The 15751-nt window shown below is 34.6% G+C and overlaps 2 protein-coding genes and 1 pseudogene across 2 annotated transcripts; 1 reads left to right on the top strand and 2 right to left on the bottom strand.

Moving 5' to 3' along the window:
* Positions 1-3279: 3279 nt before the first annotated feature.
* On the bottom strand, positions 3280-7346 carry LOC107826131 (serine/threonine protein phosphatase 2A 55 kDa regulatory subunit B beta isoform-like; annotated as a pseudogene).
* A 296-nt stretch (positions 7347-7642) lies between these two features.
* Positions 7643-11111, bottom strand: LOC107826130 (anthranilate phosphoribosyltransferase, chloroplastic-like). Its single transcript, XM_016653078.2, has 10 exons — positions 10746-11111; positions 10505-10648; positions 10070-10231; positions 9893-9976; positions 9429-9617; positions 9126-9216; positions 8959-9018; positions 8504-8622; positions 8192-8326; positions 7643-8109 (listed from the first exon to the last, which is right to left on the bottom strand). Exons 1-10 carry the CDS (start codon positions 10929-10931, stop codon positions 8077-8079), a joined length of 1203 nt encoding a protein of 400 aa, XP_016508564.1. The 5' UTR covers positions 10932-11111; the 3' UTR covers positions 7643-8076.
* A 1485-nt stretch (positions 11112-12596) lies between these two features.
* On the top strand, positions 12597-12938 carry LOC142163293 (protein RALF-like 19). Its single transcript, XM_075220565.1, has one exon. The coding sequence runs from the start codon at positions 12597-12599 to the stop codon at positions 12936-12938; it is 342 nt and encodes a 113-aa protein (XP_075076666.1).
* The last annotated feature ends 2813 nt before the right edge of the window (positions 12939-15751 follow it).

Below are 15751 nucleotides of genomic sequence, written 5' to 3'. Positions count from 1 at the left end.
GTTGAGTCAGCTTTTGAGTTAGTTCATTCTGATGTTTGGGGACCATGTCCCGTTGTTTCTAAAACTAGGCATAAGTATTTTGTCACCTTTGTAGATGATTTTTCTCGAATGACTTGGATTTACTTTATGAAGAGACGCTCTGAAGTGTTTATTCACTTTTCTGCCTTCTGTGCTGAAATCAAAACTCAATTTGACACTTCGGTGTGTATTCTAAGGAGCGATAATGCTAAAGAATACATGTCAGAGTTATTTTAGTCGTACATGAGACAACATGGTATTCTGCATCAGTCTTCATGTGTTGATACACCCTCTCAAAATGGAGTAGCTGAGAGGAAGAATATGCATCTACTTGAGACAGCTCGGACAACTTTTGTTCCGAATGAAGGTTCCTAAACAGTTCTAGGCTGATGCGGTCTCTACGGCTTGCTTTCTGATTAATCGCATGCCATCTACCGTGCTTGGTGGTAATGTGCCTTACAGTGTCCCTTTTCCAAACAAGGCATTATTTCCGGTGGAACCTAAGGTATTTGGAATCACATATTATGTTCGAGATGTTCAACCATCTATTACCAAATTGGATCCCAAGGCATTGAAGTGTATTTTTCTTGGCTATTCTCGCCTTCAGAAAGGGTATCGATATTATTCTACTGAACTTGGCAAATATTTGGTGTCAATTGATGTGGTATTTTCAGATACTATACCATTCTTCTATGCACATCCCATTTCTACAAGTCAGGGGGAGGAAGATGAGTGGCTAGTATACCAGGTTATACGTACTTTGACAGAACAACGAGATGATGTTCCTCCATCTCCTAGTTCTATCGAGCACCAATCTATTATTCTGCCTTCAGCACCAGCTCCAACTGTGTTAGAACGACCGCCAATCGTTCAAGATTACTTGCGGAGGCAACAGACGAATGATACATGTTCTACATCAGAACCTTCGTCATCAGTTCCTTCATCATCAAATTTACCTCCTCCTGACTCTCCAGAAGACCTTGACCTTCCAATTGCTCTTCGCAAAGGTATACGCACTTGCAAATCCACATATTCTATTGCTAATTTTGTTTCCTACGACCACTTGTCCCCTGCATATAGATCTTTGATTGTGTGTCTAGACTCTATTTCTATACCCAAAACGGTGAAGGAGGCTTTGAATCATCCTGGAAGGTCTGAAGAAATTCTTAAGGAAATACATGCCTTAGAGAAAAACCACACTTGGGATTTAGTGGATTTACCCAGTGGAAAGAAAGTAGTGGGATGCAAGTGGGTCTTCATGGTTAAACTTAATTCTGATGGCTCTGTGGCGAGACTTAAGGCCAAACTTGTGGCTAAGGGGTATGTTCAGACTTATGGGGTGGATTATTCAGACACCTTCTCTCCGGTTTCCAAAATTACTTTTGTCCGCTTGTTCATTTCTCTAACTGCTTCTGAGAATTGGCCTTTGCATCAATTGGATATTAAGAATGTTTTTCTTCATGGTGATCTCCATGAAGAGGTATATATGGAGCAACCACCTGGTTTTGTTACTCAGGAAGAGTATGGCAAGGTCTATCATTTGAAAAAATCCTTATGTGACTTGAAGCAGAGTCCCTGGGCTTGGTTTAGTAAATTTAGTGAAGCAGTTCAAGAATTTGGGCTGAAAAGAGCAAATGTGATCATTCTGTCTTCTACAAGTAATCAACAGCTGGATCTATTCTCTTTGTTGTATATGTGGATGATATTGTTATCGCATAGAGTGATTATGCAGGAATCTCTTCTCTCAAGTCTTTCTTGCATACTAAGTTTCATACAAAAGACTTGGGACAACTGAAATACTTCTTGGGAGTAGAAATAACTAGAAGCAAGAAGGGAATTTTTCTATCTCAGAGAAAGTATAGTCTTGACTTACTAGCAGAAACTGGTAAGCTGGCTGCCAAGCCTTGCTGTATTCCAATGGTTCCTAATTTGCATCTTATGAAAGATGATAGCGATCCATTTAATGATCCAGATAGATACAGGAGGTTAATTGGGAGATTAAACTATCTCACAGTGACTCGTCCAGATATTGCTTTTGTAGTGAGTATGGTTAGTTAGTTCATGTCCGCGCCTACAGTTAAACATTGGGAGGCTTTGGAGCAGATCTTATGTTACTTAAAAGGAGCTCCTGGACTTGACATATTATACAGTAATCACGATCATTCTCACATTGATTGTTTTGCAGATGCAGATTGGGTTGGATCCAAGATTGATAGAAGATCTACTACTGGTTACTGTGTATTTGTTGGTGGAAACTTGGTATCATGGAGAAGTAAGAAACAAAATGTTGTATCTAGGTCCAGTGCAGAATCCGAGTATAGAACTATGGCACAATCAACATGTGAGATAATGTGGATATATCACCTTTTAACTGAAATTAGGTTAAAGCATCCTACTCCATCAAAACTCTGGCGTGATAATCAAGCTGCACTCCATATTGCCTCAAATCCAGTGTATCATGAAAGAACGAAACATATTGAAGTTGACGTCATTTTATTTGTGAGAAGATTTAGGAGAACTTGATTTCCACTGGCTACGTGAAGACAGGAGAGCAGCCAGTTGATTTGTTCACTAAAGCATTGAATGACACTCGAGTTGATTACCTTTGTAACAAGCTGGGCATAATCAATATATATGCTCCAGCTTGAGGGGGAGTGTTACAGAAACTTAGACACTTTACACAATGAATATAGGTTGTTTCTTAGTAGTGTACATAACCCATATATAGATAGCAGATTTGTAGGAATCTCTTTTATTTTCTTTCCTTTGTTAGCACCTGATGTACATGTATATATATGCATCACTACATGGAATAAACAATATTGCTTACTTTTCTTTGTTTCAGTATTGCAATCACTAAAATAGTTGTAGCCAAGGTCGGAGCTAGAGTGATGGAAGCAGATTCGACAGAACCCAATAGCCTGGGTTCAAGCCCTGTATTTATCTTAAAAATCCATTGAATATATATAAATTATTAATTTAGAACCCAGTAACTCAAAATGATTAGAATCTCAAACTCATAAGCTTGAAATCATAGCTCCGCCTCTGGTTGTAGCTCTGTCCAAACATGTACCAGTATCAAATACAAGGAGAAACAGGAAATGAAAAAAATTGCAGAAACAAGCGAACTTCAGATGTGCATAAAATATATTTATGCAAGCGTCAAATTTCTGTATATTTTTTAACAAAAAAATTGTTAATTGTTAACAAAAAAATTTCTGTCCATAAAATATATTTATGGGAACTTGTAATGGCAGACTGCTACCTGTGAGATTAGATCAAGATGACTACCCAACGTGAGAAATGCTGTTACTATATGGACAGGGACAAAATACCATTTACAGGGGGCAAAGCCCATGAACAGGAAGGTTACTACTCTCAGTCCTCTTCATGGCACTTTATGCATGGTACATGAACAAGCTGCTTCCAACAGAACATCAAATTGTGCGTTGGATGCCAAGCCAGATGCAGCAACATGGACTTAAGATTACAGGAAATCTCATTTTCTGAGCTATCTTGTCCTGAAATTATCAACAAAAAGCAATGTAAATGAGATGACAAAATATGCCAGGTTTCAAAGCCAGGAGGTTAGATCTGCCACCAATTGATTGATGAATTATGGACCCTTACAAGGGTAAAACCTTGCCCATATCGGTGACCGGGGTTTAAACCAAATCAATGAATGCAAGGCATGTATCTTATTCACCCATTTATCACTTAATCATAGTTAATTGATATGTATTCTCACTTTAAATTTTAATTACTAGGGTAAAATTCATTGGCTTGGTGTAAACAATAGGTGTAAAATTCACTTCATCATGCACAAGCACATGCATGGCTGTTACTAGCTACCTTGACGATAAAATTCTCGAGTCAAGTTGCTCAATGACGACCTTCGAGGCCTTGTAGTAGCTTGAGAGGTTGGTTTCCTACAAATTCAAGGAAGAATGAAGCATCAATTCAAGAATATAATAGAAGAAAGACAATATTAAGATCATTTTAGTACAAGGGTTACCTATTTGGACTTTTTCTAACTTCCAGTGTGATGCCATCTTCATTCTCAGATCCACAAGAAAATATAAGAAGACAATTGCTAAATCAACAACAGATTACCAAATTCCATCATATGTATAGAAGATCAACAAAATGAAAGTACAATATCACAACATCAGTACAACATTTCATATGTTCACATAAGTTAGAGCTGTGATAAACCTGTAAGATCCAGTTGCAAATTGAAGTCCATCTCCATTCAGGCAGCAATCAAACTTATCGAAAATGGCGTCATTTGTATACAGCTTAGAAAGCTGCCACACAACATGTATTATATCAATTATACTGCAAATCAGAAAATACTATCAATCTATTTGAATAAATAGCATATTCACACGTTACACCACATCACCAACTGTTTATTTCTCAGTACAACTCTGAGAAATGCCTGTGATGAAGACCCTCATACCTTAGGGCGCAGGTGTTCATGAATCTTATACGTTGCAACTGGGGAAGTCTCCATGTGAGTGTGTCCCATAACTATCAAATAGTTAACAATTAAGATATAATTACAGATCCATCTAATGATAGAGAATGTAAAACGTCAAAAGAAGTCAAGGATCACAGGAAATAAGAACCAAACAAAGCCATAGATTATTTGTATGTCACTCAGAGATGAAGAGAACAAAGAAGATTCCACTAATGAGAGATGAAAGAATCAAAATGAAGCGGCATAGAAAAAGGCAAAAAACAAAAACAAAGGTAGAAGCAGAAAATAAGATGAATACACTTTTAAGGACCCATAAAATGAAGTCGCGCAAATGTCAGAAACACTGAATTCCCAGATAAATAGTGCATAAATCACCTAACCGAGGAGTAAAACATGGGTGAGAAGCACATATCAATACAACTTCCATCCTTTTTCAATCACTCGGTTTTGTTTCTTGCATGTTAAATTGAAACTTTTAATAGTGCATAAATCACCTAACTGAGGAGTAAAACATGGGTGAGAAGCACATATCAATACAACTTCCATCCTTTTTCAATCACTCGGTTTTATTTTTTGAGGAATGTAATTAAAGATCAATAAACTGCATATTATATGGTTAAAAATAAGGGTCAGATTTTTAAGATTCTAAAAACACAATTGAGAAAACTCAAAGAAAAGTTTGTTTTAACCCCTCAAACAAAAACGGGACTGAGGGAGTAAGAAATACTTGACTTCTTTTCTTTTCTTGACAGATAGCACCAAGTTCAAAGAAATGCAGGTATGACAACAAATCATTGTTTATAGTGTGTATTATCCAGTAAAAGGATCATCGAAATTGAGAAGACCTTCAGAGTCATGTAATCACGACTTAAGATATGCCTTCCATCCATTGCATACTTCATATCAGATATGGAAGTTATGATTTCACTGAAAAGTGTTTTTGGGCCACGGCTCCCCCCATCTTGCAATCTGTAAAAGTAAGTTGCGGGTTGTTAAAATAAGTACCGGAAGTTGTGTCAGGGCAGCAGATTAGAAGCTGAAATGCGTCATACAGATGAGAGAAATAAAATAGAGATGGGAATAAAACTCACATTTTCACACTGTGATCACATAGTGCAGATTTCCTCATGTCAACAAGTCGGATGAATCCCCGTGAACTACTATAAGCCAACAAATTGCAGTGAAATGGATGGAATTCTGTTGATGTAATCACCTCTACATAAAAGAATGGCCCAATGAGCATTTTATCCTTTATTAGGTGGCAGCCTGGTCAAATTTTTTATGCAAAAAAGAAGCATAGGGTAATGAAACTAATTTAGCCTAATGACTTTATTCTACCCATGTCATAAGGTAGATAATCATCCTCAAATTTATTGGTCAAGTCCTCTTCAGGGAGAGGAGTAAAGGCAGCTTCAGATTCCTTCCAAGCATTCTTTTTATAGAGTTAATTCTTTTTTTTTCCGCATGCATCTTTGGAATTACAGGATAAACCTAATAAAATAATGGCCCGGCTATTATTCTTTGATTGCTTGCCTCCACAAATCTTTTGAGAAGATGACTAATGCAGTGCCAGTTGTTCCAAACTTTTTCCGAAATCCTAAATAAGCATATGGCAACACCACCAACACCCCCCCCCCCCAAAAAAAAACACAAGTCTGGGGCTAAAACTGTTCTCTTCCATATCAACCAGACAGGCCCAAGAAGCTACCCGACCCTCACCCAACTCAACTTATCCCTAGCATGAATACAAGGTTTATGTAGATTTTGGGTACATAAATGTATCACTAGAGATATCCTTCAGTTATGTTGCTAAGTTTACCTATGAGGCCTAAAGCTACTACCTGAATCCATATTTTGCCTCCTATAAATTCTCGAAGTGCTTTGGCATCATATCATTAGTTGGTAAAATATACCTCCATATTTTTGGAGACTAAACTGGAAACTTCAAATAATGGTTAACAGAGAGTAGCACGCATGAGAAAAGATCCAGTAGATTACAGCATATGAAATACTTCGAGAAGACATCCGGGATCACCTGTAAGATCTTCCATATATTTTGGCTTCATGTCAATGATGTTGAAACACTGGTCTCTGACATCAAGGTTCCATACGTTTATCCTAAGGTCATCCCCAGAAAGGAATGTCTCGCCATCGCTGTAAAAGTATAAAAAACCAGAGAATTATCTAACGACTGGCACTCTTTCAACTGTTAAACAACTTTCACACTATTGAGTTTCTCTGGTACTGCTACTTATAGAAGGATACCTCTGGTCTGATCGATCAAGCTCAATCAGAAACACAAACAACAGAGGCTGGTCAAATTTCATTTCAAGTGAGCAAGTTTAAAATTCATAATATTCACAAGAACAGAAGAATACCTATTGTTTGAGATGGAATTGATGTTGAAATCATGAGCATGTGCATACACTCTTCTGCATCTTCTAGAAGCTACATTTGTGATATCTGCAAGCTATTTACAACAGTAGCTGGAATCACAAGCTATAGCAGCATGTCAAATTCATATAATTTGGGGAAGTAAATGTAATAAAGAATGCGTGAATATTAACACTCTTCCATGTCCTACATGTGAGGGCAACGTGCCATTCATTTTGTCAGTCCATTCTAGCCTGGTACCATTAGCATGAGATGGTTCACTTTGTCCACTCATGAAACTTTTATCAGCTAAAAGAGAATTCTCTGAAGTCACAAATGGATTGATGTACATTTGTTTAACTTTCTTTACTTTCTGTTCCTTGATCCGCAAAAGAAACAAATGAAGAAAACAGTAAATTGATTTGTACAACTTAGTAAGGTTACAGTAGATGGAAACCAACAAGTGGATCTTAGTTCATCAAGAAAGAACACGCCATCCGGAGTTTTTTCCATAATGCACAGACAAAAAATCAATCTTTACAGACTCTGAACATGCAATGCAGCTAATACTTAACTTTCACCACAGAGAAATCTTCTTTTATTTTCCCACTGTTTTTATTTTTCATGTGTGGTGTATGTCACAAATAGATGAACATTTAGATACAGTTCTTAGTTCAGAAAGCTGCATCTAACCAAGTTAAGTATCTTAGTCAGAAATATCTTAAAAGATAAAAATGATAGTACTACTTCACAGCTGCTCTTCCACACTTCCGAATATCTGGTGCCAAATGTCACCCCTTTCCTTATTTCTTTGATAATAGAGTCTTTGTAGCGATTGTACAAGTTCGTGAAGAGGGAAAACCAAATGTGGTACATCTTTCTGCACTTGATTATTCTTTTGCTTGGTCATTGTCACTAATGAGTATTACAAGCAATGTATACAGAAATCTACAGCTGCCTTACAAATTTCAGTAGCCAAAGCTAAAGTTACTTTTGTTCTTTTTTTAACCCCTTTTCTCTGATCCTTCTCCAAGCTAAAATTGCAAGTTGAGTAGTGCCTTCCATTCTTTCTCTGATTCTGAATCTGTTAACAATAACTTAGCAGTGAAGTTGAGCCGTAAGAATATCTCTGTCTGGTCAAATGCACTTAACAGTTAACATGGTCAGTTTGGCATTTTCAATGAGTTCATGCAGAAGGTCGATCAAGCGACCTGAGGTACTGCTTCCTTCACCTCCTGGAATTTAGTAAACAAGACATAGTATGAATTTATGTGATCAAGTCTCTATCTAAAGAAATTACAGTGAAATTCTCCTTACATTCGAAACCTCTACCCACAGATCAAGTGTCTTCAGTGCTTTGCCGGAGACTAGTGTCTCACGAGCTAATGCAACTCCTTCAGCCAGATTCTTAACAAGTCCACTTACCAGGAGAGCAGCTGCTGCATTTAGTGCCTGTGAATTTGTTTGGTAGATAATGTAAGAACTTTCAAGGTGAAAGGACATTATTGAAAATGGAAACAAGTGCTTTGTCAATCTTTTTATAAGGAGGAGCCTTAAATCTGACAACAAGCTACATCAATCAGATAAGTTTATAAGGATATTTGAAGCATAACAGACAAAGAAACTTACAAATGCATCAGCAATCGGCCCTTTTTCTCCGGACAGCACGCGTTTGAGCATGTCGGCATTGTAATCTGGACCTCCACCTCGCAAGCTTTCCAGAGTACAACGCGGGATACCAAAGTCCACTATTGAAGAATAATCTTGTCAGATTAATTTTTTCACATAGACAATGTTATATACAAAAATAAAAAAAATAAAAAAAGGGGGCAGCCCGGTGCACGAAGCATCCCGCGGTCACGCAGGGTTCGGGGAAAGGTCGCATCCCAAGGGGGTATGATGTAGGAAGCCTACCCCAAAGAGACAATGTTATATGACTAGTGAAAAACACATTAATCATATTGCATCATTCTTTACTGCAGAGTTCACCAAATACTTAGGGCGGCATTCACTTGTTATCAGTGCGAAGCAATAAATACATCCGGCTCCGGGCTGCCCTTTTTCTGATTTCATGTGTTACTTACATGGATCAAAGGAGAACTTCTCAATATTGTCTAGTGTGACATCAAGGACTAATCCAGGGCCTGCGAAATGAATTGTCATACTAAAAGATATACAAGCAAAGTCAAACTAAAAAGGACAATGTTACCAAAGACAACATATTTACTAGTGTCGTGGAAGGAGACCATACCAAGAGGACTCATCTCATCTAGGCCTTCTGAGTGAACAACCAGTGCTCTTTTCATGCCAAATCTCTGGACTGCTTTAGCCATTTTGTGGACCTACAACAAGAGATGTTTCATTCACCAAATGAATGTACACAACACATAAAGAATAACATTGAAACAGGTCAGAAAGCTATGAACCAAAGGGTAGAATGGAGATAAGACCAGAAAATTTAGCACCTCAATTCACATAATTTAAGACTACAAGATTCTTAAAGCCACATTCATAGAACAAGTGATATTATGTAATTCAACAGTTGAAAATGTACCAGGTCTTCTTTGTAAACTCCAACTACAGCAAACGGCACTCTTGCTGGGTTCAACATAGGCCCCAAGATATTGAACACTGTCTTTACTTTCAGCTTTTTCCTGATAGGTCTGACAATCTTCATCGCTGGATGATATACTGGAGCCATCATGAAACCGATTCCAGCTCGAGTTACACACTCTTTCACCCCCTGAAGCCAGTAACAAAGAATAAATGCATGGTTGTTAGATGGCTCAGTAATTAAATTACGTTAATAATTTGATTTGGTGAACGCCAAATCTAGTGTTTCTCCTTATAAAGCAAATATTAACTAATGCGATAGCAAACTTCATTTTTAAACCTTCATTTCTTAAAACTACAGCACACTTTTCTCTTTTCAAGAAAAAAAATCTTAAGAACTACAATACAATATTAAAAGTCCTCAACTACCAACATTTTTCAGCCAAGAACAGCAATATCACCAACCTCAGGGTCCAGCTCAATGGCAATGCCTAGTGCTTCCAATACATCTGCACTCCCACAAGCGGATGAACTCGACCTATTACCTTGCTGCAATTTAATCCCACAAATTTTTAGCCTCAAATGTCCACAGTTTTTGGTGAAATTAAATAACTTTGGACAACAAAAAAGAGCTCTGTCAACCTTGGCTACTTTTGCACCGCAAGCTGCAGCAAGTATTGAAGCACCTGTTGAGATATTCACCGTGTTTGCACCATCCCCTCCTGTTCCAACAATATCAACCGCGTCGCCTAAGCCTTCCACTTGTCTGCAATGCTTTATCATTGCCCTTGCCAATCCCACTACCTAATTATCATCATTAGCTCGATTAATGAAGGAGCGAATAAAGACAATCTGGTTCTGTGAAATCAGATTCATAGCCAGAGGATTCTACATCCAAATGGAAGCTTTACAGTATATTTTAAATTAGGGCCTGTTCTTCAAAAAGCATAGTTTTTTCTGAAAAAAATTTCATCAGAAAGGAAATACTGTACTAAAATATTTATTTCACCTAAATTATAATTCAAAGGGTATACATAAACCTTTACCAATATGGCAATAGTTAAAGAAAGAACTTACTTCTTCAAAGGTTTCACCTTTAGCTCTCAAAAGAACAAGAAAAGCACTAATTAAAGCTTCATCAGCACCATCCAACAAATAATCAAGAGATTCTTCTGCTTCAGATTCCGTCAAGTCTTTCCTACTAATTAAAGTCTCGATCAACTGAATCAATCACAAAAAGGAACAAGCTTTAATCACAATAAGAAAATCCCAATTCAGCATTGTAGTTAAAAAAAAAAAAAGCTTCCTTGTTTATTACCTCACTAAAGGTGGATATGGATGACTGCTTATTGGAGGAATTGGTCAAAGCATAATGAAGAGTTGAAAACTTTTTTTGGGTGATATTGGCAAGTGGGTTACTTCCAAGAAACAATTTAGTAAGGTCTCTTTTTGCAAAAAGAGATGCAGATGCTGAAAACGGAATGCGGCTATGAAACAGAGCCATGTCTTTAGCAGTTTGCCAGATGAAAGGAGGCAGCTTCTGTTATCCAATTTAATGAACTGAAACTGAAGAAGCTAAGGGCTTGGGGTGTAAAAGTAATAAGAAACTGAGTTCGTGTGGCGTGTACAGTTAGTTTGGTGAAGGGTAGCAGAAGGAATATCAATCATATGACATTAAACACGCACTAGTTTTCTGGGTACTTTTTTTTATTCTTTATTTATCTTTTATTTATTTATATTACATTCAAAACTAGGAGGGCGCAGATTCATAAATTAGGGTTTCTAGCCTATAAACCCTAGACTTGTATGGGATAAATAAAATATGATCAAGAAAGGAACACGTGACAAGGACCAATTGTGATTCCTCAAATAAAAAATTGAGGAATTTTCAAAAACAACTTTAGTCAAGTGGTTTTATAGCTACAATATATATATTATTATAAAACACGAATATTTTATGCTAAATATTATATGATAAAAATATTCTTAAAATATTAACGTACTTTTATGCCCCTCAATATCTCTTAACATTTAAAATATCATACACCATTTAATGGACAAAGACGTAAAGGATATATTTCGTAAATTAGAGTCCAAATAAAATTAACATAGGTCTCGGCATTTACTTCAACCACCTTACGTGGTATTATAATTATTGTAGGTAAAAAAATTTGAATTTCTTTATAACTAGAATCATGATTAGTAGTCCTACTAAACTAAAATAATAGCTATTGCTTCGAATCCAATACTCCTTATTATAATCATCTTATCTTCATTAAGGTTTAATTTTTTTTTAAAAAAAGGTTTAATTTGTGGTATGTGAACATACTTTTGATTCCGGTGAGAGACTTTCATTGCAAAACATAGAGGCTAAGTTGAATTCAAAGAAAATTTGAACCAAACAAAAAAAAAGGATAATTTTTTGTTAAAAGTATGTTTTGTTCATAGTAAAATAAGAATTATATAGGCAAAGTAATTGGAGTACACACTCCTTTTTTTAAAAATCAAACACCATCTGCTGGTGGGGGTTAAGGCATCAACCCGGCTTACAAATCATCAAAGAGGAATAACATGTGAAGGAGTAGTGCGTTTCTCTATTTTTGTTTGCTTCATCTAATGTTCATGTCGGATGATTTCTTGCTACTTCCAGGAAATTTTAGTTGCATGCTTTCTTTATGATTTTTTTATTCCAGATTTTGATTTTGCTAGAGAATCTATATATGTTGATAGGATATGGAAGTTCACTATGCGATATGAATTTGTTTTATTAAATACTTTCTTTTCATTGTTCTTTGTTTGTTTTCTTCTGATTTTAAAATTCAATCTATGTATATTCATCACATGATTTAAGTGGAGGATTACTCACCATTTCAAGTGGAACTCGCCCAAAGCAACACAATTTAAAAGAAAACGTACAATAATACTAATTAGAATTGAAAAGAAGTCTTGATCTAAAAGTACTTAATCATAGCAATGAAGGAGCAAGACCCGGGCATATCAAACAATCTATATATTACACCTAGCATGAAACGTTATAAAATCACATAATGTGTCAAAATTTTCTAAAATCATCCCCTTAAATTTCATCAAAATCTCCATTTCTTCACCTTCCACACTTCACAACAATTACCATTAATTATCACACGAATACAAACACTAAAATAACACCATGGATCTCCGACTAAAGATAATCTTCTTTTTAGTTCTAGCGATGATTATTGATCCTATATCATCATCTTCATATGATCACAAATATCGTTATACCAACTTTGGTCATGATTTTGCAAGCATGCTTTGCGACCATGCAGTTGCAATTGCAGGCTCCAATACAGGTGCCAGACGAATACTGCAAGCCGAAGATAGCTATATTAGCTATGCAGCACTTTCTGTCGATAGTATTCCATGTAATGTACGAGGAGCTTCTTATTACGATTGCAGTTCACACCTAGAAATTAATCCCTATCGTCGTGGCTGTAGTGAAATAACTCGATGTGCTAGGACCAATTCTTGAAGATCTATCTTTTATTTCTCAAATCTCTTGGATCATCATATGAAATCTATATTCAATTTTCTCAAGTTTCTTTTTTCGTTCTTCCCAACTTTTTTGCGCCAATGGGTAGATCTGACAAGTAATTGGTCATCATAAGAAATCTATATATGGTCAGTGTGATTGTTAATTTTAATTTGTTCGCCTGCAATTAGAGAGTTGGATGATATTGATGTAATTAAATTCGTCCAAGGACATGAATTTCTTTATCCTTTAACCTACGAGAGGTATTTCTACCTTTCTAAACATTCACAGGAGCACAATTAGCTGTCCATAGTAGTGTTTTTAAAAAAAAAATATTTAGTGTATAAAAATTAAACTCTCTGTGATACTCTTCCAGAGAACGATGGATCGAACAATGGGAGATAAGCAACGCCAGGAACAAAAAGGAACTTCTTCATATAGCTTATGTTTAGTCGCAGGAGGAGTCTTTGTTTAAATTTTAATTTGATAGGATAAATTAGTTAAGATAGTTTAGGTTTTTGAATTTGAATATTTATTCTGCAAATTCTGTTTTCAAATTGGCTATTTAAAGTCTTTTTGATTAATTAGTCTCTATACTCGTGCGTTGCACGAATATCTTGTGTCAAATATTACAAACACGTACCATAAGTAATTGCTAAAGTTAGATAATGAGTTGCTTAAAATAGAAGTTTTATATATGTAATGCAAACCAAAATCATAATAACGTTGTGATAACCAAATAACAAAATGGAACTAAATAGCTTAAAATTACACAAGATACAAATAAATTTCTAAAAATATGAATATGAAAAAGAAATTTAGATACAATCAAATTTTTATATTTACGTTACTCAATATTACACACTCAAAAATCAAAATCTATAAATAAGAACACTCTAATACAAGTATCCAAATTAAAACATTTATAATATTTAACTCAAAATATACATACTTATTGACTTAAATAAACATTTTCGGAATAGTTTGGGCTATACGTGCTTCTTAACTTAAGGAGAGGGAAGAGGGCTTTCTAAGAAGGGCTTGGGACCTATGAACAGAACAACACAACAAAATGATGAAATGAAGAAGAATGAACGGGAGGCATCGGAGGCACGTGAAATAGAAATTAGTTATTATAAAAGCATGAATACAATATCGGTTTACAAAAATAACCTTATAATATTAAGCATAATAACTCATAAGAAAAGGGCACAACCGGAATTCTAGATATTAGTCTTCTAATCCTATTAGTTTTAGGACAATTCTACACGATAGGAATCCTACATGATTAACTTTAGGAATCCTATTAGTATAATTACTTTCGGATGTCTAATTCATATAAAATTGAACAATCAAAATCCTTTCATTGACCTAAATTTTGGAATCTCTTTTCATGTGTTAGGTCATATAGATGGCATATAATGTTTTTGCATGTATGACGTAATATAGGCAATTATACAATTAAATATTTTTAGTCATGTAATCCTATTACTTTTAGGATATACTTTTTAAAAATTTCTATTAGTAATTTAATTTAAAAATGTATTATAATGTCCTATTACTAATTTAGTTTGATAATGTAGTATATTGTCCAAATTTATTTAGAAAAAAGAGAGACTATATTATTCTAAAAGTATAAATACAATATTAATATACCAAATAGCCCTAAAATATTAAGCAAAAGAACTCATAAGGAAATGACATAACTGTAATAACCTATTTTTTGGACAACAATACCTTCTATGCTAATCTTTAATATTTAAAATTTTAAAATGAATAAAATTTTGTCTATTAAATTCTTATTAAAAATATGTAGGAAAGTTTTATAAAATTAATTTCATAAGAATCCTCCATTGGCAATACATTACCACTCTATAATGTCCAATACCAAGAAAAAATAAAAGTAATATTAAATGGACTGCATAAAGAGTTGAAATTGAGAAAAAGATACCCCCACATTAATATATTTTTATTTTATATTTAAAGTATTTTTCTACTCAAATAATATATTTTAATCAATTTTTCGTGTAATATTAAAAAATACCAAATTATTAAAAACAATTAAGAAAATATTTAAGAATATAAATGTGTGATAGAGAGAAAAATAATGATTGGTAAGAGTCAACACCACTAATGATTCTACAAGCATAATGATCTAAAAGTGAAATAGCATATCAATCTTTTACTCTTTGAAAATAAAATTTATGGTGGATAAAATTATAATTAAGGTTAAATAGTCAAACCAAGAGATGAACTAATATTAAGATCTGAATCAACATAAAATAAATTATTTTTTATGTTAAAGCCAAATAATTAAATTTTAAAATTAATATTTAGCAAGAGAATCTAATTCAATTATTTTTTAAATTCATCATATGAGTAAAATTCTTATTCAAATTTTAAAAAACATCTTAGGGTACATAAATTTATTCAATAAAAAAGAGTGTTAGAACACAAAGTAAAAAGAATAGTATATTATTAAGAATCAAAATGTTATACAAGTGTCTGAGGAAGCACAATCAAAGCTAATCTTAATCAAGAACAGGATTTCCAAACTATATTAAGAGTCGACTCTGGTATAACGGGATTATTCTTTGTAGATGCCTCCGACGGAATCGAAATAATATTTCTATGTCATGTATTACTTGCAAATATCATATTAAGAGGCATGACACTATTAACAATAATAGCAACTGGTGTACCAACAACAATTTTATTGTGAGGACTTTAGATTTGGTATACCTTTTCAAACAACTTAAATAATCATCACAAATATATCAAAGCAAAGTAATGGTGCTAAATTTATAAGGAAA

Source organism: Nicotiana tabacum, chromosome 8 (assembly GCF_000715075.1).
Source record: "Nicotiana tabacum cultivar K326 chromosome 8, ASM71507v2, whole genome shotgun sequence".
Lineage (NCBI taxonomy): Eukaryota > Viridiplantae > Streptophyta > Magnoliopsida > Solanales > Solanaceae > Nicotiana > Nicotiana tabacum.
This window is presented reverse-complemented; position numbering and strand designations above follow the sequence as displayed.